General features: G+C 44.7%; 1 protein-coding gene across 1 annotated transcript in view; it reads right to left on the bottom strand.

The window, feature by feature from the left end:
• Positions 1–27866, bottom strand: part of LOC124796185 — a 253159-nt gene that overhangs the window by 47256 nt on the left and 178037 nt on the right. The window contains exon 2 of the mRNA XM_047260313.1: positions 5908–6130. Coding sequence (XP_047116269.1) covers positions 5908–6130 — 223 coding nt within the window. The remainder of the gene's footprint in view (positions 1–5907; positions 6131–27866) is intronic.

Here is a 27866-nt window from a genome sequence, read left to right as displayed (position 1 = left end):
AAATTCATGTTATCCAGGCCTTAAGCCTTGTGCTGTTCAATGCCCAGTGTGTGACCTTCAGCCGAGCTTTTACGTGAAATATTTTTAAGATAAGGCCTTCTGCCATCTTAAATTAAAATTTGAAGATCATTTGTTTAAAACTAATTTTTTTAAAAATTTGCCCTACCTGAAAGTCTTGTTATCCAGGCCCTAAGCCCTGAGTTGTTCAATGTCCTGTGTGTGGTCTTCAGCCGAGTATTTACGTGAAATATTTTTTTAAGTAAGGCCTTCAGCCACGTGTATTCTTTAAAGCAATTTTTTATAACGTGTGTTCAGGCCTTTAGCCGTTCTTGTTTATGATGCGGTTTTGGGCCTTTAGCCCAGGAGGTATCTCAAGTTTTCTTAGCTAGGCTTTCAGCCTTATTGTTTTATTTGATCCTTTTAAGGCAATGTGTAAGTAAGTGGTTCTTAGGAAAATAAAAGTTTGCGTGTTTTGTGCAACTGAAAGTAATTGTTTACGGCCCCCTACACTATCATAACCCGATCCGCTCTATCCTGCGAAGCCAGATTTCACAGCTGTAACTTATTTTACTAAAAGTTGCCATGTTGTCCCGATGGCCTGCCACCGTCCCTCCTCCTGTGGTAAATTCAGTGATACAAACGTTTTACAGGCCTCGCAAAACTGTGCAGCAAAGATGTTCACTATCTGACCAAAACCCAGCTAACCCTCCCCCCCCCCCCCCACTTAATGCAGAATTGATCACTAGAAATCACAAGAGGCTGACCAGCCAGTCTAACAGGAGGCGGGGAATACTGCGTTATCACTAGAGAAATTATAACAACAGAATGGGTCAGACAAGATAGGTCAGTGACCTCGAACATGGACTAGTCATTGTGTGTCACCCACATAACAGTTCTATCAGGAAAATTTCAACTCTTTTAAAGACGCGTGGGTCGACAGTTGGTGATGAGATGGTGAAGTGCAAACACGAAGGAACAAACACAGCCATACCAAGAGCCGGCAGACCTCATGTAGTGACAGAGGTTCGCGGAAGGTGGTTGTGAGAAGATGCATGAAATCAGCGGAAGGAATCAGTCGTGACTTCCAAAGAGCTACCAGCAGTCCAGCTAGAAAGTCACTGTGCATATGGAGTTAAGAAGAAGAGGTTACAACGATGGAACAGTTTCTTATAACCAACAAATTATTGCAATTATTGCGAACTGAGGCCTGCGGTGGTGTAAAGTGCGTCACCAGTGGGCAATAGATCACTGGAAATTAGTGATTTGGTGTGATGAGTCACGCTGGAGCTTGAGGCACCGATGGAATGGTTTGTGTTTAGCGAAAGACGAAGAATGTGTAGTGCCTACAGTGAAGCACAGAGGACGTGGTGGTATGGTAAGGTGGTGTTCTTCGTGGTTAGGGTGTGATCTCCTTATCACGCTTAAGAAAGTGCTAAATACGGATGGATATGAACGTACTTCACAGCACTGTCTATTGGATCCAGTAGAGGAACAATTTGGAGACGATGACTGACAATGATCCCTGTTATAAAGTAGTATCTGTGAGGCAATGGTTTGTGGAGAACAACATTACTGAAGCGGATTGGCATCCCCTAACTCCAGAGCTGAACCCGATGGAACGCGTTTGGAATGAGTCACAACGTCGACTTCGCTACAAATCCCAGCTCCAATATGACTACCTATTCTGGTTTCGGCTCTTGAGCAAGAAGTGGGGCCGTTCCTCCGCAGACGTTCAGGCACCTCACGAAAAGTCTCTGCAGCAGAGCTGAAGCCGTCATTAAGGCGAGCTCTGGACATATCCCATACTAACGTCCACGAACAGAAGTGGGTAGTCTTTCATTCTCATCCCGTCCGGTAAGTCTCCTCTGACCCGAGGTTCTGGGCGACTTTTCCGAACTCTACCACTTTTCCTAAACCTCTCCAGTTCTTTTCCTTCACCCCACTTCCTTCCCCTTCAATTCTTCTGCCAGAAGAATATTCCACTAGTTCCGAAACCTTGCAAACTGTTATGGCGTAAAGTCAAGCGCCGGCAAGCCATTCGGGAACGAGAGAGCAGATGGGGCTGGGAAGAAAACGTCAGCCAATTACACGCTGACTGACCCCTCTCCAGGACGACAACGTGACGGTAGCGGCCTTATGAGAACATAAACGCCGCGCCCCAGTACTACTGCAGCTTCAAGACGTTTCGTTTCACTAGTACTATATAGCATTGTCTACTGATGAAGCTTGTTTATATCATAGGTTGCCCTTTGCTTGTGACACTTCCGTGTTATAGTCAAAGTTAAGTATTGTCATTGTTAATTTTGTAATGAAACTCATTAATACGATTTGCTTGAATCGTTTGTCTAGCGATCTGAGAAAGCAGGTTTCCTACATAACCCCATGTTCAACGGCTAGGCAGGATTCAACACATACGTAAAACCTTTTTGTGTGTGTGCTCTCCTACTGCTGCTTGGTATGTAGGTTTTTTATACATCCAGTTTTCATTATAATGTCTGGACACTTTGGATCAGATAATGTATGTATTCTATGCTTTTATGTCTTTACCAATATTGTGTGCCGCATTGTCTAAGGCGCCTTGTCACGGTCCGCGCTGCTCCCCCCGTCGGAGGTTCGAATCCTCCCTCGGGCATGGATGTGTGTGTTGTCCTTAGGGTAGGTTAGTTTAAGTTAGATTAAGTAGTGTGTAAGCTTAGGGACCGATGACCTCCGCAGTTTGGTCCCATAGGATCTTAGCACAAATTTCCAAAATTTCCATATTGTGTTTTGGACTATTTAATTTAAGGGCTCGACTGATAACTAGTATGTGTTTGACGGCAAGGGACCTTCTGATTTGACGTAAACGTGTCGTGATTATCTGGTATATGTAATGGTCCATCTTAATTATTTTGATATTTACCACAGATTAACCATTTTGCTTAAAATGTGGGTGACCTTAAGATGGTAGCTTGACCGAAACTAGTTCTCATACTCTTCATCTCCAAATGGCATATTCCAACAAGATAACCGAAAACCTCACAATGCAGTTCAGACCACAAACGATTTGAGAAATGTATAGCTGTTTTACTGGCATGCTGGGTCCCCTTATTTGTGACCCATAAAATGTGTCTTCTGTTTGATGGAGAGAACGATACTTTCGTTCCAGCCTCAAGCAATCAATCCTCTTGATGTGATAAAGCCATGTGTTTGAATCACAGCAATATGCTGTTTAAGATGATGTTTGCGGACAGTTTGCTTCTATGCCACGACGAAAACAAGAATGTGTTCGTGCTCGTGAGGCTCACAATACATAATGACATTGATGAAGGTCATCCGTTCGGAATGGAGTGAAAGTTTAATCATTTAATGAGCATTATGAGATGGACATCTCCGTTGCGTTTGATAACTGTCAACTGGTGTAACGTTGTCCATTTGCGTGACTGCAGTAGCGCTGATAGCAACATCTAACCAGTCTTGAGACTGATGGCTACTACAATGAAGAGCCAGAGAAACTGGTACACCTGCCTAATATCGCGTAGGGCCCCCGCGAGCAAGCAGAAGTGCCGCAACAGGACATGGCGTGCACTCGACTAATGTCTGAAGTAGTGCTGGAGGGAACTGTCACCATGAATCCTGCAGGGCTATGCATAAATCCGTAAGAGTACGTTGCAAGGCATCCAGGATATGATAAATAATATTCATGTCTGGGGAGTTTGGTGCACACGCTCCATACCATTATAGAGCCTCCACCAGCTTGCACAGTCCCTTGTGCCATGCAGGGTCCATGGATTAAAGAGGTTGTCTCCATACTCGTACACGTCCATCCGCTCGATACAGTTTCAAACGAGACTCGTCCGACAAAGGGACATCTTTCCAGTCATCAACAGTCCAATGTCGGTGTTGACGGGCCCGCCCAGGTGGGGCGTAAAGCTTTGTGTCGTGCAGTTACCAAGGTTACACGAGTAGGCCTTCGCCTCCAAAAGACCATATCGATGATGTTTCGTTGAATGGTTCGCACGCTGACACTTGCTGATGGCCCAACATTGAAATCTGCAGCAATCTGCGGAACCGTTGCACCTCTGTCACGTTGAACGATTCTCTTCTGTCGTCGTCGGTTCCGTTCTTGCAGGATCTTTTTCCGGCCACAGTGATGCTGGATTGGTGATATTCGCGGTACATCTACATCTACATGGATACTCTGCAAATCACAGTTAAGTGCCTGGCAGAGGGTTCATCGAACCACCTTCACAATTCTCTATTATTCCAGTCTCGTATAGCGCGCGGAAAGAATGAACGCCTGTATCTTTCCGTACGAGCTCTGATTTCCGTTATTTTTTCTTAGTGATCGTTCCTCCCTATGTAGGTCGGTGTCAACAAAACATTTTCGCATTCGGAGGAGAAAGTTGGTGATTGGAATTTCGTGAGGAGATTCCGTCGCACCGAAAAACGCCTTTCTTTTAATGATTTCCAGCCCAAAACCTGTATAATTTCTGTGACACTCTCTCCCATATTTCGCGATAATACAAAACGGGCTGCCTTTCTTTGAACTTTTTCGATGTACTCAGTCAGTCCTATCTGGTAAGGATCCCACACCGCGCAGCAGTATTCTAAAAGAGGACGGACAAGCGTAGTGTAGGGAGTCTCTTTAGTAGACCTGTTACATTTTCTATGTGTTCAAAAAATGGTTCAAATGGCTCTGAGCACTATGGGACTTAACATCCGAGATCATCAGTCCCCTAGAACTTAGAACTACTTAAAACTAACTAACCTAAGGACATCACACACATCCAGGCCCGAGGCAGGATTCGAACCTGCCACTGTAGCAGTCACGCGATTCCGGACTGAAGTGCCTAGAACCGAACGGCCACTGCGGCCGGCTTTCTAAGTGTCCTGCCAATAAAACGCACTCTTTGGTTAGCCATCCCCACAACATTTTCTATGTGTTCCTTCCAATTTAAGTTTTTCGTAATTGCAATACGTAGGTATTTAGTTGAATTTACGGCTTTTAGATTACACTGATTTATCGTGTAACCGAAGTTTGACGAGTTCCTCTTAGCACTCATGTGGATGACCTCGTGAAATGGTCGTTCGGGAGAATCCCTCACTTCATCGCTAACTCGGAGATGCGTTGTGTCATCGCTCTTGCCCCGACTATAACACCCGCTTCAAACTCACTTAAATGTTGATAACCTGCCATTGTAGCAGCAGTAACCGGTCTAACTACAGCGACAGACAGTTGTCTTATATAGGCGTTGCCGACCGCAGAGCCGTATTCTGGCTGTTTACATACCTCTGTATTTGAATGCACATGCCTATACCAGTTTCTTTGGTGCTTCAGTTCAAAAATGGCTCTGAGCACTATAGGATTTAACTTCTGAGGTCATCAGTCCCCTAGAAGTTAGCACTACTTAAACCTAGCTAAGCTAAGGACATCGCACACATCCGTGCCCGAGGCAGGATTCGAACCTGCGACCGTAGCGGTCGCGCGTTTCCAGACTGTAGCGCAGGGGTCTCCAAACATTTTAGTCCGCAGGCCACATTGACTCCTCCACGAAGTCATAAGGGCTAAGATCTACCTAGTGGGATTAAAGCACCCTAGCACTTCAAGATCACCGTAATCTAAGGTTGTGGGAATAGCTAGCACTGAAACGAACTACGATTTTTATTCAATTACATAATTTTGATTGGTGGACGTACCTGACCGCGGTGTATTGGTCGCGATAGGCCTCGAAACTCAATTGTCGGCAGTATAGGTACCACCTCAAATATTTGGCAGGCCGGATACCGGGGATGTCTGGCCAGCTATCGCGGGCCGGTTTCGGACCACGGGCCGTAGTTTGCAGACCCCTGCTGTAGCGATTAGAACCGCTCGGCCACCTAAGCCGTAGGCGCTTCAGTGTACTACTGCAAGAAGAAGTAGAGGCTGACCTGGAAGGTGACGTTGGTGAGCGCGGCGTCGGCTGCCTCGTGGCGGTGTTCGCGCCGGCCCCCGCCGGCGGCGCGCTGCACGTCGGAGTGGAAGGAGCGCAGGAAGGCGTCGGCGGCGCGCCGCCCCGCCACGAACTCGCAGTCGCGCAGCTCGCCCTCGGCGCCGTAGATGAGCTGCAGGAAGCCCGAGCCGTCCGTCACCTGCCGCAGCGTCACGCCGGCCCTGCAACCACGCCCGTCTCAGCTCGCCGCTGCCACAAGCCACACACAGCATGCTTCCGACGTGATTTACATTATTGACTGGACTACACTTCTTGAAATATTGAAGCTCGGAGGGATAAAACTCAGACAGCTAAATATTACACTACTGGCCATTAAAATTGCTACACCACGAAGATGACGTGCTACAGACGCGAAATTTAACCCACAGGAAGAAGATGCTGTGATATCCAAATGATTTTCGGAGCATTCACACAAGGTTGGCACCGGTGGCGACACCTACAACGTGCTGACATGAGGAAAGTTTCCAACAGATTTCTCATACACAAACAGCAGTTGACCGGCGATGCCTGGTGAAACGTTGTTGTGATGCCTCGTGTAAGGAGGAGAAATGCGTACCATCACGTTTCCGACTTTGATAAAGGTCGGATTGTAGCCTATCGCGATTGCCGTTTATCGTATCGCGACACTGCTGCTCGCGTTGATCGAGATCCAATGACTGTTAGCACAATATGGAATCGGTGGGTTCAGGAGGGTAATACGGAGCGCCGTGTTGGATCCCAACGGCCTCGTATCACTAGCAGTCGAGATGACATGCATGGCTGTAACGAACCGTGAAGCCACGTCTCGATCCCTGAGTCAACAGATGGGGACGTTTGCGAGACTACAACTATCTGCACGAACAGTTCGACGACGTTTGCAGCAGCATGGACTATCAGCTCGGAGACCATGGCTGCGGTTACCCTTGACGCTGCATCACAGACAGGAGCGCCTGCGATGGTGTACTCGACGACGAACCTGGCTGGGTGCATGAATGGCAAAACGTCAGTTTTTCGGATGAATCCAGGTTCTGTTTACAGCATCATGATGGTCGCATCCGTGTTTGGCGACATCGCGGTGAACGCACATTGGAAGCGTGTATTCGTCATCGCTATACTGAGGTATCGCCCGGCGTGATGGTATGGGATGCCATTGGTTACACGTCTCGGTTCCCTCTTGTTCGCACTGACGGCACTTTGGACAGTGGACGTTACATTTCAGATGTGTTACGACCCGTAGCTCTACCCTTCATTCGAGCCCTGCGAAACTCTACGTTTCAGCAGAATAATGTACGACCGCATGTTGCAGGTCCTGTACGGGCGTTTCTGGATACAGAAAATGTTCGACTGCTGCCCTGGCCAGCACATTCTCCACACCTCTCACCAACTGAAAACGTCTGGGCAATGGAGGCCGAGCATCTGGCTCGTCACAATACGCCAGTCACTACTTTTGAAGAACTGTGGTATCGTGTTGAAGCTGCATGGACAGCTGTACCTGCACACGCCATCCCAGCTCTGTTTGACTCAATGCCCAGGCGTATCAAGGCCGTTATCACGGCCAGAGGTGGTTGTTCTGGGTACTGATTTCTCAGGATCTATGCACCCAAATTGCGTGAAAATGTAATCACATGTCAGTTGCAGTATAATATATTTGTCCAATGAGTACCCGTTTATCATTTGCATTTCTTCTTGGTGTAGCAATTTTAATGGCCAGTAGTGTATCTGTAGCTTGTGCAGAAAACGGAGGGAGACAAGGTGCAGCCTTTACTCGATGTTACTTAATCCGTGTATTGAGCATACAGGAAAAGAAAGCAAAGAGAATTAAAATTCGAGATCAAGAAATGCAAACTTTGAGACTTTTCCAATGACAAGGCAATTCTCAGTTTAAATAATGAAAACTGCACCAGTTATTTTTTTTATGTTTAGCATAACGCGCTCGAGAATTCATTCTCATTTTCAAGTGCATTTGTGCTTCTGTGCTGTTTGATACGTTCCCGACGTGGTAACTGTTTCATTGGTTCACTGGCGTCGCGTCGGGTAATGTTGTGGAAGCTGCACAATATTTCGACGAGACAGCTGCTCGTCATCTTCAGGTGTTTACTGACGTGTTACTGTAGTGGTTCGCCAATATATACGCTGACTTATTAGGCGCCAAAAGGGTTGTGGCTATAACGTCATCGTAGACGCCGTGCTTTATGATTCGTCTTAGAGCACGTTATAGACTCAATCCTTAGCGGCTGCGCTTGTCTAGCGAGTGAGCGTATGTATTCGCGAACCATTGTAGCAAGGCGTCAGTAAGCACCTGAACGTGAGGAGTAGCTGTCTCGTCGAAATACTGTGCAGCTTCCACAACATTACCCGACGCGACGCTCGTGAAACAATGAAGGATTTGTGCTTTTGTTTGACGGCCGCGGTGGCCGAGCGGTTCGAGGCGCTTTCAGTCTGGAACCGCGCGACCGCTACGGTCGTAGGTTCGAATTCTGCTTCGGGCATGGTTGTGTGTGATGTCCTTAGGTTAGTTAGGTTTAAGTAGTTCTAAGTTCTAGGGGACTGATGACCTCAAATATTAAGTCCTATAGTGCCCAGAGTAATTTGAACCATTTTTTGTGCTTTTGTTTACATGACTATGTTTGTCGATGTTTGCGTGTGTGATTTTCTGCCCCTCTTTTTTTTCTCCTTGGAAGCCTGACTGCAATCGGAAAACCGGACTATATGAATCTGTGAGTGTTTTTAAATTCTAATGTAGAAAAGGTTTTGTACTTTCTCCATTACGCGTGATATCACATACACATGCAAATCATCATTTTCATTATTTGTTTACGAACTGGTAAAACTAAGTTTTATAATTTACATAATTATGTATGGACATAATGTAATCCAGTAACATTGGAACAACTTTGTGTACAAACTATTTGTGAAGCCATGGTGTCGTAATATCCTGTTACCATATTTTGTAAACAAACAGTGAAAGTGATGATTTGCAAGCGTGTGATATTCTGTATAACGGAGGAGGCACAGTACCTGTAAGTAGTCAAACAAAAAATACCATTTCCAACACTATCGTCTAAAAACACTCAAAGATTCATTTTGTCCGACTTTCCGATCGCAGTCTGACTTCAAAAAGACACCAAGAGAGGCAGAAAATGACACATGCAAACGTCACTAAACATATTCATGTCAGTATATGCACAAATGCACTTGAAAATGAGAATAAATTCTCGACACGCGTTGTGGTAAGCATCAAAGAATAAGTACCTAGTTCATATCTCATCTTTTAAATCACGAGTGACACGGTTGCAGGCTATCCTGAATCGTCTGATATGATGAACGGAATTAAGGAAATTCTCTCAAACACTAAAAATGAGTTTTAAGATCAGTTGAACGGAATGGATAGTATCTTGGAAAGACATAAAAATGAAAATAAACAAAAGTAAAACAACGGTAATGGAAAGCAGTCGAATTTAACCCGCAGAGAGAATTAATAATTGACGGTGGCCGAAGTGGGGAGAACGTAAATGCCGACTGACAATAACAAAAAAAGCGTTTTGGGAAAAACAGAAGATTATTAACATCGAACGCAAGTTTAAGTGTTTGAATGCATTATCTAAAACGATTTGTATAGACTGCATCATTCTACAGAAGTAGGTTGTAGACGACAAAGAGTTTAGATAAGAACAGAATGGACGCTTTTGAAATTTGGTGCTGTAGATGAATACTTAAGCTTTAGACAGGTTATTGAGGATACGTTAAATGGAACTGGTTGGTGACAATATAAGCTTATGGCACAACTTGAGTAAAAGAAGGCAGTGTCAATAACGCACATCTCGAGGCGTTAAGGAAACTTCAGGTTGTTAATGGAGGACACTGTGTGTGTGAGTGGGAGGAGGAGGAGGGGGCCATAATAATTGTGGAGGGAAACCAAGACTTGACTACAGTAAGCAGGTTCAAATTGGTGTAGCTTGCAATAATTATGCAGAGAGTTGAAGAGACTTTCTCAGCATAGACCAGCGTGCAGAGCTGCATCAAACCAGTCTTCGGACTGAAGACCGTAACACACGAACACTTATTACTGACTTATGGTTTTATGTGTACGAGGGGAGGTCGAAAAGTTCCTATCCCGAGATAGTTACCACAATGTCTCGCACAAACAACACAACCTACTTTTATGGTGACCCTTTTTGCGTATACAAGTCAAATTTCGCGGCTCCAGCTGCGTTAATTTTTCCACTTGAATGCGTTGTATACCGTAGTGTAAGCAAAATGGCGAATATCGAGAGCATCAAGAACCGTGCTGTGATTGAATACCTTCATTTCAAGGGAATGACGCCCAAGGAAATTGCGGAGGATATGCGGAATACACTTGACAGTGCTCCGTCTTATGCATCAATGAAAAATTGGGTTTCCGACTTCAAACGTGGAAGAACAAGTGTGGAAGATGCTCCAAGGAGCGCAAGGCCTGTCACCGTGATGAAGCAGTGACTGCAATTCACGATGTGATTTTGCGGGTTCGCTGGACAACGCTGCAGCACATTGAAACTTCATTTGGAATCTCCCATGGGCGTGCTCGTGACATTGTTGTGGATATTTGGGAATGTGGAAAGTTTCAGCTCGGTGACTCCCGAAGGACTTGAATGCAGATCAAAGACGGGAGCATGTTCAGTATTGTGAAGAAATCGTCTGCTAATTTAAAGCTGATGAAGACAGCTTTCTTGCAAGGAGTGTGACAATGGGCGATGGGTTCACCACTTCGATCCTGAGACAAAATAACAGTTACAACAATGGAAACATCCTTCATCCCTTATGTGAAAAAGAAAGAAAAAAATCCGGGTGCAAAAATCTGCCGTAAGGTGATGGCATCGATCTTCTGCGATGCAGAACAGGTAAATATGGTGGGTTACTTACAAAAGGGAGTAATTATCAATGCATCATACTATTGCATCCACCTGCGACGCTTGAGAGAAGAGATAAAGAAAAAAAAAACGCGCAGAAAATTGGCGCGCGGTGTTCTTTTGTTGAATGAGACTATTCCAGGACGTTGGATCGGAAGAGGAGTATCAGAAGCGGACTCCATCACTGGTCGCCTGCGATATCACATTGTTGAAGCTTTCCAGGAACGTTGTAATTGTGTTTCTATCTTCTATAGTTAGCAAGCAATGAATGTTTGAAATCTGTTCCTTCTTTTTAGCTGTGGTTCTCACAGGTATCTGTCACATCTTTGTTTCCTTGTGGCAACACTACATTCTCTTCTGGCCACTCGATCGCTGACTCAACTCACGTTTTCGACAGAAGCCAAATAGCAAATTTTTTAAATATACTTTTGATAAAGCAACTTTGCATATACACTACTGGTCATTAAAATTGCTACAACACGAAGATGACGTGCTGCAGACGAGAAATTTAATCGACAGGGAGAAGATGCTGTGATATGCAAATGATTAGCTTTTCAGAGCATTCACACAAGGTTGGCGCCGGTGGCGACACTTACAACGTGCTGACATGAGGAAAGTTTCCTACCGATTTCTCATACACAAACAGCAGTTGACCGGCGTTACGAGGTGAAAGGTTGTTGTGATGCCTCGTGTTAAGGAGGAGAAATGCGTACCATCATGTTTCCGACTTAGATAAAGGTCGGATTGTAGCCTATCGCGATTGCGGTTTATCGTATCGCGACTTTACTGCTCGCGTTGGTTGAGATCGAATGACTGTTAGCAGAATATGGAATCGGTTGGTTCAGGAGGGTAATACGGAACGTCGTGCTGGATCCCAACGGCCTCGTATCTCTAGCAGTCGAGATGACAGGCATCTTATCCGCATGGCTGTAACGGATCGTGCAGCCAAGTCTCGATCCCTGAGTCAACAGATGGGGACGTTTGCAAGACAACAACCATCTACACGAACAGTTCGACGACGTTTGCAGCAGCATGGACTATCAGCTCGGAGACCGTGGCTGCGGTTACCCTTGACGGTGCATCACAGACAGGAGAGCCTGCGATGGTGCACTCAACGACGAACCTGGGTGCACGAATGGCAAAACGTCATTTTTTTCGGATGAATCCAGGTTCTGTTTACAGCATCATGATGGTCGCATCCGTGTTTGGGGACATCGCGGTGAACGCACATTGGAAGCGTGTATTCGTCATCGCCATACTGGCGTATCACCCGGCATGATCGTATGGGGTGCCATTGATTACACGTCTCGGTCACGTCTTGGTCGCATTGACGGCACTTTGAACAGTGGAGGTTACATTTCAGATGTGTTATGACCCGTGGCTCTACCCTTCGTTCGATCCCTGCGAAACTTTACATTTCAGCAGCATAATGCACGACCGCATGTTGCAGGGCCTGTATGGGTCTTTCTGGATACAAAAAATATTCGTCTGCTGCCCTGGCTAGCACATTCTCCAGATCTCTCACCAATTGACTGGCTCGTCACAATACGCCAGTCACTATTCTTGATGAACTGCGGTATCGTGTTGAAGCTGCATGGTCAGCTGTACCTGTACGCGCCATCCAAGTTCTGCCTGACTCAATGCCCAGGCGTATCAAGGCCATTATTACGGCCAGAGGTGGTTTGTTCTGGGTACTGATTTCTCATTACCTATGCACCCAAATTGAGTGAAAATGTAATCACATGTCAGTTGTAGTATAATATATTTGTCCAATGAATACCTGATTATCATCTGGACATCTATATTTTCCTTGTAGCAACATTACATTCTCTTCTGGCCACTCGATTGCTCACACAACTCACGTTTTCGAGAGAAGCCATACAGCAAATTTTTTCAGTATACTTTTTTTGATAATGCAACTTTCTCTATATAATTACTGTCAACCACTATGAATTTGGTCCATCTCTTTCCAATTGCGTTATGGAAGAGGGCGACATTGCGCACAGCCACTCTTGCTCCACCACACTCTCTTCCGACGAATACTTTAATTCCAGCAGGCGCACCTTCATCGGAACAAAACGGTGCAAATCACATGGAGCTAGGTCAGCACTGTACGGGGGGTGCTCTAGCAGCTGAAACCCATGCAGCGAATTGTTACCCGTCTTTATAAGGACTGGCATCATTCTGACCTTTAGGTGCGTAATGAGCTTTCATATCCCAAAACGCTGTCATCATCAGAGCGCCTTTCAACTCTTTTACTGCAGTTGGAGATGGATGTTTCAACACCATACTCTGTCACTTGCTCTTTGATTCCTACTGATGGATCCACTTCTCAATGAGCGTTACTGTGTGACTGAGACAGTCCTCTCCCTCCTCTTCAACGTGTTTTCGATATTTCTAAAGTTTCCTGTTTGTCTTTCTCAGTTGACGTAGTATCCAAAGAGAACAAACTTTGCGTTAGTTTAGAGATAAATGGACGAGTGCAAATGCAGAAACATGGGTAATTTTCTAATAATTTATATCATTATCAGTCCTGACACGACTATCAACACGAATCTTTTGTTCAGCAGTTCCAATATTTCTGAACGTTATTGAAATGGATGGCGTACTCCAACGCTTCTCATAGCAGACAGATAAACTTCAACATTTAAAGTGATTTATACAGTTGTAAATTTTTCGTTCATTAAGACGGCTATCAGCAATGTGCAGCTAAATGCTGCTAATAGTCTCCACAAATTTAGTCCCTCCGGGGTAAGAAACTGTGGTATACACCACATCTAACAAACACCGAGCAACGCGCTCCAGTACGCGGCCGCCAAATAACTCGCTGGCCGCACTTCTCTGGGCGGCCCGCTGCTTCCTTCGCTGGCCGTCTTCACACGCACGCTCCGTTACGTGGCCGAGAAATACACTCCTGGAAATGGAAAAAAGAACACATTGACACTGGTGTGTCAGACCCACCATACTTGCTCCGGACACTGCGAGAGGGCTGTACAAGCAATGATCACACGCACGGCACAGCGGACACACCAGGAACCGCGGTGTTGGCCGTCGAACGGCGCTAGCTGCGCAGCATTTGTGCACCGCCGCCGTCAGTGTCAGCCAGTTTGCCGTGGCATACGGAGCTCCATCGCAGTCTTTAACACTGGTAGCATGCCGCGACAGCGTGGACGTGAACCGTATGTGCAGTTGACGGACGTTGAGCGAGGGCGTATAGTGGGCATGCGGGAGGCCGGGTGGACGTACCGCCGAATTGCTCAACACGTGGGGCGTGAGGTCTCCACAGTACATCGATGTTGTCGCCAGTGGTCGGCGGAAGGTGCACGTGCCCGTCGACCTGGGACCGGACCGCAGCGACGCACGGATGCACGCCAAGACCGTAGGATCCTACGCAGTGCCGTAGGGGACCGCACCGCCACTTCCCAGCAAATTAGGGACACTGTTGCTCCTGGGGTATCGGCGAGGACCATTCGCAACCGTCTCCATGAAGCTGGGCTACGGTCCCGCACACCGTTAGGCCGTCTTCCGCTCACGCCCCAACATCGTGCAGCCCGCCTCCAGTGGTGTCGCGACAGGCGTGAATGGAGGGACGAATGGAGACGTGTCGCCTTCAGCGATGAGAGTCGCTTCTGCCTTGGTGCCAATGATGGTCGTATGCGTGTTTGGCGCCGTGCAGGTGAGCGCCACAATCAGGACTGCATACGACCGAGGCACACAGGGCCAACACCCGGCATCATGGTGTGGGGAGCGATCTCCTACACTGGCCGTACACCACTGGTGATCGTCGAGGGGACACTGAATAGTGCACGGTACATCCAAACCGTCATCGAACCCATCGTTCTACCATTCCTAGACCGGCAAGGGAACTTGCTGTTCCAACAGGACAATGCACGTCCGCATGTATCCCGTGTCACCCAACGTGCTCTAGAAGGTGTAAGTCAACTACCCTGGCCAGCAAGATCTCCGGATCTGTCCCCCATTGAGCATGTTTGGGACTGGATGAAGCGTCGTCTCACGCGGTCTGCACGTCCAGCACGAACGCTGGTCCAACAGAGGCGCCAGGTGGAAATGGCATGGCAAGCCGTTCCACAGGACTACATCCAGCATTTCTACGATCGTCTCCATGGGAGAATAGCAGCCTGCATTGCTGCGAAAGGTGGATATACACTGTACTAGTGCCGACATTGTGCGTGCTCTGTTGCCTGTGTCTATGTGCCTGTGGTTCTGTCAGTGTGATCATGTGATGTATCTGACCCCAGGAATGTGTCAATAAAGTTTCCCCTTCCTGGGACATTGAATTCACGGTGTTCTTATTTCAATTTCCAGAAGTGTACATCGCTGGCCGCACTTCTCCGGGAGGCTCGCGGCTACCATCGCTGGCCGCCTTTCGCGCGCGCGCGTTTGTCATCCCACAGCAATTGGCTACGCCAGGAAACATTGCGATTGGTTTTCCCCGGAAAACAGCGACCCCAGCCTACGGCTCCATTAACTAGCAAGCCTTATATAAACCCGGCCGCCGCCGCAAACGACAGTTCTCATCGGGAAGTGCAGTGCGCCGTGTTCCAGCTGCTTGTGGATGACTCGTCGCGCCGCTCGAGGTTACCTGGCTGCTCGGCGGAAATCTAGCGACTTCACTTGGAGAGACTGAACTTCACTGGACTTGGGAATAATTACGGGATTTGCGCCCCACTATGCACATTTGGACATTGGTATAACCAAACTTTAATTATGCATTACTTCTGAGTGTGAGTCTGGGTAGACGCTTGGCTAACATAATTATTAAAAAGTGATTTGCGATTTAATAAACTAGACTGACGAGGTTATTGTGTTATTCCTGGTTATAACAGAAACCAATTACTCCCTTCATTTCTTCATTGGTGATATAGTTATAATAAAAAGAACTTTGAAATCACTGCGAATAATGCCGCTGACTGATGGACGAGAAACACAGTGGGGCTGAAGCAGGTCATTACATAGTCAGTGCTGTACATCTGTTTTTGTTGTGGTTTTCAGTCCAGAGACCGGTTTGATGCACCCCTTCAAGCTACTCTATCCTGTGCAAGCTTCTTCATCTCCAAGTACCTACTACTGCAACCTTACATCCTTCTGAATCAGCGTATTCATCACTTGGTCTCCCTCTACGAGTTTTACCCTCCACGCTGCCCTCCAATACTAAACTGATGATCCCTTGATGCCTCAGACCATGTCCTACCAACCAATCCCTTCTTCTTCTAATCAAGTTGTGCCACAAATTCCTCTTCTCCCCGATTCTATTCAGTACCTCCTCATTAGTTACGTGACCTAATCTTCAGCATTCTTCGATAGCACCACATTTCGAAAGCTTCTATTCTCTTGTCTAAACTATTTATTGTCCATGCTTCACTTCCATACATGGCTACACCCCATATAAATACTTTCAGAAAAGACTTCCTGACACCTAAATCTATACTCGATGTTAACAAATTTCTCTTCTTCAGAAATGCTTTCCTTGCCATTGCCAGTCTACATTTTATATCCTCCCTACTTCGACCATCATCAGTTATTTTCCTCCCCAAGTGGCAAAACTCCTTTACTACTTTAAGTGTCTCATTTCCTAATCTAATTCCCTCAGCATGACCTGATTTATTTCGACTACATTCCATTATCCTCGTTTTGCTTTTGTTGATGTTCATCTTATATCTTCCTTTCAAGACACTTTCCATTCCCTTCAGCTGCTCTTCCAGGCCCTTTGCTGTCTTTGACAGAATTACAATGTCATCGGCAAACGTTAAAGTTTTTATTACTTCTCCATGGATTTTAATTCCTACTGCGATTTTTTCTTTTTTTTCCTTTACTGCTTGCTCAATATACGGATTGAATAACATTGGGGATAGGCTAATCCTGTCTCACTCCTTTCGCAACCACTGCTTCCCTTTCATGCCCCTCGACTCTTATAACTGCCGTCTGGTTTCTGCACAAAATGTAAATAGCCTTTCGCTCTCTGTATTTGACCCCTGACACCTTCAGAATTTGAAAGAGAGTATTCCAGTCAACATTGTCAAAAGCTTTCTCTACGTCTACGAATGCTAGAAACGTAGGTATGCCTTTCCTTAATCTATCTTTGAAGATAAGTCGTACGGTCAGTATTGCCTCACCTGTTCCAATATTTCTACGGAATCCAAACTGATCTTCCCCGAGGTCGGCTTCTACCAGTTTTTCCATTCGTCTGTAAAGAATTCGTGTTAGTATTTTGCAGCCATGACTTATTAAACTGATAGTTCGGTAATTTTCACACCTGTCAACACCTACTTTTTTAGGCACTGGAATTATTATATTCTTCTTGAAGTCTGAGGGTATTTCGCCTGTCTCATACATCTTGCTCACCAGATGGTAGAGTTTTGTCAGAGCTGGCTCTCCCACGGCTATCGGCAGTTCTAATAGAATGTTGTCTACTCCCGTGATCTTCTTTCGACTTAGGTCATTCAGTGCTCTGTCAAACTCTTCATGCAGTATCATATCTCCTATTTCATATTCATGTACGTTCTTTTCCATTTCCATAATACTTCCCTAAAGTACATAGCGCTGGTTGGACCCTTTATATACTCCTTCCACCTTTCTACTTTCCCTTCTTTGCTTAGAACTGATTTTCTATTTGAGCTCTAGAAATTCATGCTCTAACATTCTGCGTGGTGTCTGTTGTTCTATATCGTGCCTCCCTACTACTTTCGCGCAACGACGCTCAGAGCGTGTTTTTTAGGGAATTGACTAGTTTTAACCTGGGACCTGTTGCTGGTAAGGAGACGTCAGACCACACATGACATGTAGAGTTCAGTGACACTAGCGATGATATAACCAAATACTTAATGATTTCAGCGTCAGCTCCACTGCACTCCCTGTAAAAGAATCTTAATACTAACTAAATTTAGTGGAAGGGGTTCAAGGCTTTCCTATTTTTAGTTAGCTGGTAAAATAACGTCGAAAAAGCAGTTAAGTTTACCATTGGAAATTTTATTCTACTCACAAAACATTGTTTATAAATTGCACTATTGATAAAAGGAAATGTTTTAATACAGGATGGTAAAAACCAACTGCGTTCAACAAAAATGTGAACGAATATTCCCTGAATGGGTTTCCAAGTACTACAATGGATCGAAGGATGGCCTATGCCATATCACATCTATAATCTAGGTTTAAATTAAGTTTCACAAAAGAGAAAACTATCAAAATGGTCTACAGTGACCCTCAATTATCTTTAATTACTTATCTAACTTGTCGTAAATTACAGTGGCTGATGTGGCTTCTCAATAACTATGTAACTGAAAAATCATCGCGTTTCAGATTTTTACTTCAAGTGGCAAATGTGAACACCATGAGCGTTAATTGACGATCGACACTAGTATTACGAAAAAAGGGGGTGTAACAGATGAGACTTCTGCAGTTCTGAGTGAAGCTTTATGCGCTGTCATGCGGCATCGCGTGCGTTCATTACCTTGTCGGTGTTCGTCAGGGGGCGGCGGGCAGCACAGCTCCGCTCACCTCGCCGTCTCGGAAGCAACTTTCTCCCAACTTCTCCTTACTACAATTTACCGAAGTTGGTTTAAAAAAACTATCTGGCTGTGTTTTCATCTGACCAATCAGGGTCTCAATGTTAACCTTCAGCTCCCCCTTCAAAAATTCTGTCTATCCAATGAGAAACGTTATACTTTTCGTGGTGGGGCAATGTTTTTAAAGTTTGCAACATAACAGAGACGCGAAAAAGTCTCACGCTAAAACTTGCGGCTGGGGTGGCCTTATAGTGTTATCATAAGATGTATACTGTTCTTCTGGAGGGCTCTAGCATTTAACGTGGGCTGGGGGGTGGTTCTAGCGGTTAGCTGGCGACTTGGGTGTCCGTCCCTTATTGTAGGGCCTTACAGCTTAACACGGTTCTGCTCTCGGCTTCTGTTCTCGTTTCTCGCCTCGGAACTGCGTCTGTCTCACGGTGGGAAGGTATGACTTGCATTTAGGCGTTCTTGTGTTAGTCTGTGGTATTCCATTTGCTCACTCGTTACTCGTATTACTTTGGTTAATTTAATGTCACGATTTATTCGGAGCTATGTGACATACTACTGGATTTGCTTTTCATGTCAGGGTTTTCATGGAAGGTGTTGGATTTGCCTGACACCTTACAATGCAAGTGGTTCTCTTTTCTCCAAAGGTCCCTTTAATTTTCCTGTAGGCAGTATCTATCTTACCCCTAATGATATATGACTCTACATCCTTACATTTGTCCTCTAGCCATCCCTGCTTAGCCATTTTGCACTTCCTGTCGATCTAAATTTTGAGATGCTTGTATTCCTTTTTGCCTGCTTCATTCACTGCATTTTTATAATTTCTCCTTTCGTCAATTACATTCAATATCTGTTCTGTTAACCAAGGATTTCTATTAGCCCTCGTCTTTTTACCTACTTGATCGTTTGCTACCTTCACTATTTCATCTCTCAAAACTATCCATTCTTCTTCTGCCGTATTTCTTTCCCCCGTTCTTGTCAATCGTTACCTAGTGCTCTCTCTGACACTCTCTACAACCTCTGGTTCTTTCAGTTTATCCAAGTCCCATCTCCTTAAATTCCCACCTTCTTGCAGTTTCTTCAGTTTTCAAGCTATGGAACAGAAAAAATTGACACCTCAGATAAAGATACACCACGTACAACAGACAGCGAATCTTCTGTCATGCTGTATACGAACAGGCGAGCGCCACAAAGAGGAGCGCGTGAACTTCCTATGACGATTCGCTGAAAAACCGACAACAAGCCGAAGTTGAGCAACCACTTGTGAATGCGATTCGAACACGACTGAATGCTGTTACCTCGCGTGCACCTACTGCTTACAGCACAGAAAACGCTTGTTGGCAGGTGCTCGTTCGCTGCAGGGTAAACCAGGCCTTATTACTCTCTGGCATCAACTGTATCGCGTTACTGTTTATAGGTTGAGAACCTGTTGAGAAACTCGGACAATCAAAACTTGAGATTACTGGGGCTGTTCAAACAGCAACGTGCCGCAGCGGACACCACAGCTATCGTGTGTAGAAGGATGCAGCCTTTCTGTTGTCAGAATGCCATATGGATACTGTTACTAGATGCATACCGACGCTCTGCTCAGCGTCTAAAGATAAATTTGTTTGTTGAAAGTCCACGCCCTGTATACGGAAGATAGTCCGGGAAAAGTTAGTGAGCTCAAAGTTGATGCTTGTCACAGATCGTTACGTGTTTCATAGTATTGTTTACGATGGAGGACAACTACAAACAGATGTCAGATACCAGGCTGGCCGTGGAAATGCTAACGTGTGTCACATGTCAACGTCTGAAACAACATCCGCTCTGCTACTTGTGTACCCTTATTCGTGTGTCAATCGCACTAAACGTATACCATCATCATGTTGGCATCATCATTGCTGTGATTTGTATCCCAAGTTCTCTAGTACTAATGCACTACCAAAAACGTTGACAAGGCCACCAGTGTTCGTGTTAACATCATTATCGATGTGTCGTATCAACGCAAGCTCAAGGAAAGGTCTTACAAGTTATCACAGTGACGACTGGTTAACTTTGCGACACCTGTCACACGTTGCTACGTAGCGTCATTTCGAATAAATGGTTCAAATGGCTCTGAGCACTATGGGACTCAACATCTGAGGTCATCAATCCCCTAGAACTTAGAACTACTTAAACCTAAGGACATCACACACATCCATGCCCGAGGCAGGATTCGAACCTGCGACCGTAGCGGTCGCGCGGTTCCAGACTGAAGCGCCTAGAACCGCTCGGCCACTCCGGCCGGCCGTCATTTCGACATTGTGGCTAACTGTGGAAAAGACAAAGCAGCAATGGTTAATATGCGTGTTGACTCGTAGATCATGAAGAAACTTAGCAAAAATTCATTCTGTGATTCCCACTGATCAGCTTCAGTAGGAAAACGAAGCAATGTTTACACAAAACACAAACAGCCGTGATGTTAAGCACAGTGGTGGTCAGAACTGAAATATAATCAAAGAATTTCAAATAACAGTGCTGATTTGCAGCAGCGATACTTTAACACTTTCGTGAAGCTGAATTTATCCATACTGCAATCGAAGTATTTGAACACTACTGTGAAATTAAATTTATCCATACTGCAATGAAACTGAAATCTACGAGAGTGACGTTTGAGAAGTTTCACACGTCCATGCTTCAGTCACTGCCTTTATAACTATTTTACAAAACCAGTTTGCTCGACGCGTCTCGCTATCATGTTACAATTTTCAGGGTGTCCAGACATTATTATTACCAAAATTTATACAAAAAATAGGACATGTGTTGTACGAGTGTATGTTCCACTTCCGGCACACTGAGCACACAAACAAAACATCGGTTAATATTATGTGCAGAGATGCTTACTCTAGAGAACTTGGTAATAGCCAAACAGCGAAAGAAAGAAGTGAGCAGTGCTGGCTGAATGATGAAATCAGACTGCTCTATGCAAAGATGTCCTGTCACACAAGAAAATGACCAATATCAGTTTAAAACTAACAAATTATTTTATAGTACACCTGTATCCTTTCATGCTTGATGTCTTACCCGCTGGTGATGCCATCTTTCAGCCGTATAATTGTCGTCTGAGCCAGAACCTTGCTTGAGGAACGTAATAGTGAATTCAGGTTGATGTTTCAGCGACCAAATTCGCCTGATGTAAACCTAATGTAAATCCTGTGGAACCCATCTGGGTCGCTATCGGGTGCCATCATCGCGTACGCAGTTCAGCGGCCTGTTATTTGCGCGAATTACATGACCTGTGTGTAGACATTTAATGCCACATACCCCCACAACCTACCAACGAACTATCTGATCTCTGATAAGGAGAATCAGTGATGTTCAAACGTGTGTGAAATCTTACGGGACTTAACTGCTAAGGTCAACAGTCCCTAAGCCTACATACTACTTAACCTAAATTATCCTAAGGACAAACACACACACACACCCATGTCCGAGGGAGGCATCGAATCTCCGCCGGGACCAGCCGCACAGTCCATGACTGCAGCGGCCTAGACCGCTCGGCTAATCCGGCGCGGCAATCAGTGATGTATTTTGTTCCAAAGACGGACAAACAAGTTATTAAGTAGGTGGTCACAAATTTTTGGCTCATCGATATACATTCCACCACGTACAAATTACGTACAAACCAGCAGAGTTTCTGAGGTGTGTAGTAATCTTTTAAAACAAAGTATTTGTTTTCTTATAAACTCTGTTAGTTACTTCAGTCATTCTTGGAATGGAAAAGATGGTGATTTGATCTGATTTTCGTGAAACAGACACACTATAAACACACGCCTTATATGTATCCATTCCATGATCCGTAGTGTTTTTCTCTGATTTCCGAAAGCATTTCGCTACATCCTGCATTTGGACAGATACGAGATAGAGACATCCCAACGCTCGAAACTGCGTATTTACTTAGTGGGACATATGCATCCCATCAACCACGAAACGGTTAACTATTGCATGCAGAATGGTATAAGATGTCCTTAGACGTTCTAAACTTCAGAAATGAGTTACGTTTAACAGCATTGTCGCCTCCCTCCCCTTTTATTGCTGCATTATTTTTCATGTGATGAGTGCTACACGTCAGGTCACTATAGGGCCAATAAATCAAGTGACATACTGAAAACTGTTTTAGTTGTGAATCCTGCCATGTTACATCCTGCATATACTCGTGATATTTCAGGTACATACCCAATAAGAAAGCGACACACCCTAACAGAAGAACGTCGGCAGCTGAGCGCCATCGGTATTCAGATCATACTGTCTGATTCTACTTTAAATTATGCAACTCAAAATATTGAGTCCTGCCAGCTACGACGAAGCTATAACATTCGCGTGGGATCACATCAAAAATTGTTGTTACAGGATAACTTTCCTTTCTTGCTAAAACAATTTGAATTTAATATAAAATTTAAATTTCAATCTGAAAAGGATTTGAAAGTTTTTCCAATGGCCTCTGTTTCGAGATCAACTGATTTGAAGCAGTACTCCGTTTACTATTTCGTGGTATTAATTTCGTTGCACACTGCAGAACGCATGAAAAAGTACACATTCAGTTCATAAGAGAGAAACAAGAAACAACTTACTTTGAAAATATTACAGCACGTCATTTGTCACGTCACCAGCTATGACACGTGTCAACATGAGTCTCAGCATTCTTGCACAATATGGATGGAACTAAACATGATTGTTTTGTCTCTGATCTTATCTACGACCCTGACACTGTAACCTAACGCGTTAAAACCAGAGTCGTAGTAGAGTTAACTCCAAGCAGTGAAGTTCACGAAAACAGCACGTTTGCCACTGCTGTTGAGGAAACAGTTGGTGTCAGAGAACGAAGTTTTCTCTGTGCAGCGGAGTGGGGACTAATATGAAACTTCTTGGCTGATTAAAACTGTGTTCTGACCCGGGAGTCGAACCTGGGACCTTTTTCTTGGCTACCAGAGCACGCCTCACAACTTTTCTTCCGCCAGTGCCTCATCTCTAATAAAATATAAAATTTTTTGGAGATTTTACTGGAGATGAGCTACTGGCGGAAGAAAAGCTTTGAGAACGGGTCGTCAGGCGTGCTCTGGTAGCTAATTCGTTAAAGTACTTTCCCGTAGGTCCCGGGTTCGAGTCCCTGTCCAGAACACAGTTTTAATCTGCCAGGAAGTTTCATTTGATGCCATATTGTTAATTTTGAAGTCCAGACAATCTATTACATTGCCACATTGCGGGGCTACACATACGTGTTGACTAGACGCCAAATATACCATTTGAAAGGTGATAATATACTCAGTTGATAAAGGCTTCACAACAGCCACGCTGCAAGTTGTTGCATTCAGGTTCTATAGATGTTAGCAGGTGAGTGACACTGACATACGTATTGATTTCTTATTTCTTCCCATGTTAACATCTCTCAATGCCTCCACCGGCTGACTCAACGATGCTTTGTTAACAAAGGGCACGCATCGTTTTACGTTTTCGACGTACCCATTAACTGCCCTCGGCAAAATGTGCGAGTATTTATCATCCTAAGCAACGGTCTTCTATGCTTGGAGCGTACAGCGGCCATGTTCTTGCACCGAAGTTAGTCTTTGTGTCCTATGTCGTGGGTCAAGCTGAAATACTGGATCACAGGTAACGACAGTGAAAGGAGACGATTTTAGGTGAGACTGTAGGAAGGTGGTGGTGGAGGTGATTGCCCCCCCCCCCTCCCCCCCCTCCACAATCTGCCTGGACTGCCGTTTAGTTGCACTGAGACGTTGGTCAGGTGAACAACGGCGCTACGGGATGAAAACATTTTTTCAAACTGGCGACAGATTGGTAAAAACGCAACGTGATTTTCCACATCATTTTAACGTATCGTGTAACCGGCCTATTCTGTCAGTTCAACCTAGGATAAAGAACCTTGAGCGAACCAGATCGACGTCTAAAAACAAGACGGTGGTGTAAGAACTCTTTCGAAAGACTGTAAACGCCGCAGCTGTTCAACAAGGAATGGTTAGAAACTAATAGCGATCAGCCAGACAACTTGCCCTACGCCTTGGATTAAGTGACACATCCATGGGAAGGATTCACCGTGAAAACCTTATTTTTCAGCTCTGCAAACTTTAGATTCTACAGTCTCTTAATCCAAACGACTGCCAGCATTGAACTCGATTCTGTGAGAATACGGTCATGATTCTTGAAGAGAATGACGCCCAACTGAACAAACTGTGGATGGGTGACTAGGCGCATTCCCACTTCCCTGCCTTTGCCAGTAAACAAAGCTTGAGATATAGGGTGGAAGAAACCTCTTATGCATTACGAGAAGCCTCTTCATGCTCAGACAGGGGACGGTGGGCAGTGGTTGGCACACTGGACTCGCATTCGAAAGGACGAAGGTTCAAATCCCCATCCGACCATCCATATTTATGTTTTCCGCGATTTCCACAAACCACTTAAGGCAAATAACGATATGGTTCCTGAGAAACGGTGCGACCGATTTGCTTCCCCGTCCTTCCCTAACACGAGTTTGTGGTCCTTCCCTAATGACCTCGTCGTCATTAAGTGCTAATATTCCTTCCTTCCTTCTTCATTCTCAGAATGTCATTCTGTGGATAGTAGTTTTGGCGAATGGCATGGTCGATCTATTTAGTATTACCAAATCAACCGTTTTTCCGGATTCCACCCGGTTTTTAATGCCCTATTTCAACACCTGGTTGAAAATTTATAAAACAGTATAGAAGCCAATTTTTGAACTTACGTGTCTAGTTGTTGTTCTATGACATCAAGTGTCTCATCTGGCGGGCTCAAATTAAAGCTGGACTTAATGTGGAGAGATATAAGTAGGTTGCCAACACTTCGTGCGTTCGTCAACTGACCTGACACGGCGATTAGATCTTCAGCTTTGATCCTCTTGCGTAGCGTACGGCGCAATGAGTCGGACTTGGTCGTGGCAGTGTCATTGACATTAGCTGTAGTGATTATAGAGAACGTTTCAGTTATGCCCAAAGAGAATTGTAAATATAAGTCTAGGGAAAATTATATGAATGAATTTCCATTTCTACAAAAAGGAAACACTGTATATGAGACAGAAAGTTTTGTGTGCAGGTAGGTCTCAAATACAAATATATTTAAGTGCAAGAACGTAATGCGCGCAGAACCTACAGCTCTGCAGATGTCATCTCTAAATACGACAATGACCAGTTTGTTAATGTGTTCAAAGAAGGTACAAATGCTTTTTGGTAGTGATTACTAGACCGCGGATTTTAGGTAAAGACCTATTTTGTTCCTGAGTTCCTATTTGCATAAAAATTGGTACTTATGCGTTTCATGACTATTTACACTTAATAGCGTTAATTATATAGGACCTAAAAAAGCCTATTTCGACGTTACTGCCTATTTTTGCCTATTTCGGCTTTAATATCCTAAAAAGTGCCTATTTCATCATATAAGACAGTGGATCCAAGTTTTTCCACACTATACGACAGATGGAAAAAAATATTTTCTGCCCAGCGTGCAGCAAGGTGGCTAGTTGATATGCGCTCATGCTTCGTATTTGCCTAACACTTCGGTCTTTTTTTATTTTTTAATCGCTATCCCTGTTAACACCAAATACTCTTTATAGGTGGTTTATTACTCATATGTAAAGAATAGATCACGGATCTTTAGGTTAAAACCTATTTTTTTTCCTAAGTTCCAATTAGCATATACGTTGGTACTTATGCGTTTCATGACTAACTAAACTGCATACCGTTAGTTCTATAGGACCTAAAATTGCGTATTTCGACTTTGACGCCTAATTTTGCCTATTTCGGCACCAAAATCCTAAATAGTACCTATTTCGTTAATCTGACATGGAGTTCTTCTGTTTTCAAAGATTAGAAAAAGGAAGTAAACTTAGGGCTTTACGTCTCGTCGAAGGCGAAGGTCGTTAGAGACTGTTTACAGTTCCTTTGCGTGCCTTACTACCAACAGCACTCGGCACGGTTGAATGGTCATCCATCCAAGTACGCGCCGAGCGCGACAGTGCTTAACTTCGGTGAGCGAATGATACCGGTCAAAGATTTGTGTTCCACATTAGAATCGAACGTGGGAGTACTAAGTGTTATATTTGAAAATATTTCGTTCGTAGGATTCTGGCCAGCTGTGTATTTTCGCAAAGAAACGGTTTCATAGGTCTTAAGCTGAGCACGGATTAAAAAATCACAATGTTAATCGTAGACGCCCTCTATAGCTAAATTACTGCCCTTCGCGCATTTTCTCGCTGCTGTCTACAGGCAGTCCTATCAAACTACTCTGCTTCGTGAAAGGTATTATACGTGAATTTTCCGGTTCGAGAAATAATTTGCCAGTAGTGAGATGTTTTCATCTGAAGCACCGGTAGATTCCATTCGCTTGTTCAGAAGGGGCGGCCATCTGTCAGGTGCCATATGTCCAGCAACGAGTACGGTACTTACCCTATCGCTCCCATGCACCGCAGTAAAAGGAAAAAAAGGCAGGTCATCGTTCACTTTTTCCCAGCGAAAACAAATCAGTACATTGTGTAGCGACCGACGAGTTAAGTGTTACTGACGTTCTAAGTGCAAAATAAATTCTAGTTTCTGTGTGAGAATACTACGCCATGCCGAAAACAGCTAGTTCAAAGTCTACTCATATAAGGCAGTGGCTGCAAGATTTTCCGCATTATACAACAGATGGGAAAATTATTTTCTGCCAAGCATGCAACAAGGAGGTTAGTTGGTTTTTTCTTAGACTTCTTATTTTCCTGTCACTTAGGATTCTTTTTTATCGCTATCCTTTAGTAATACGAAATACTCTTTATATGCGATTCTAAACTGCATTTCCCTTTTCTCTCGTATTAGGTTTCGAGCGTTAAGAAATCTCACTTAACTCAGCATGAAGATGGAATCGCACATAAAGCTAATGTTGAACGAAAGTCAAAATTGAAGCAAACTCTTTTAACCAATAAATCTGGTGAACCCTCCGAAAAAAACAAGTTCTGCAGTGATTTGTGTCATGCACTTGTGGCAGCAAACATCCCCTTTCGGGCACCGAGCGAGGTGGCGCAGTGGTTAGACACTGGACTCGCATTCGGGAGGACGACGGTTCAGTCCCGCGTCCGGCCATCCTGATTTAGGTTTTCCGTGATTTCCCTAAATCACTCCAGGCAAATGCCGGGATGGTTCCTCTGAAAGGGCACGGCCGACTTCCTTCGCCATCCTTCCCTAATCCGATGAGACCGATGACCACGCTGTCTGGTCTCCTTCCCCAAAAACAACCAACCAACCATCCCCTTTCGGAAACTAGATAACCCTATTTTCAGAGGTTTTCTTGAGAAGTACTGTCATCAGTCTATTCCTGCAGAGTCAGAATTATGTGGATTCAGCTTACAATGCTGCACATTGCACAGAATTCGAGAAGATGTTGGAGAATCTTGTATATGGATTTCTGTGGATGAAACTACTGACGGTCTTGGCCGTTACATTGCAAACCTGATTATTGGCAAGCTAGATCCAGATGCTCCATCC

The sequence above is a fragment of the Schistocerca piceifrons genome, chromosome 1 (assembly GCF_021461385.2).
Source record: "Schistocerca piceifrons isolate TAMUIC-IGC-003096 chromosome 1, iqSchPice1.1, whole genome shotgun sequence".
In the NCBI taxonomy this organism is placed as follows: Eukaryota; Metazoa; Arthropoda; class Insecta; order Orthoptera; family Acrididae; genus Schistocerca; species Schistocerca piceifrons.
The sequence above is the reverse complement of the archived record's forward strand: the minus strand, read 5'-3'. Positions and strand labels throughout refer to the sequence as shown.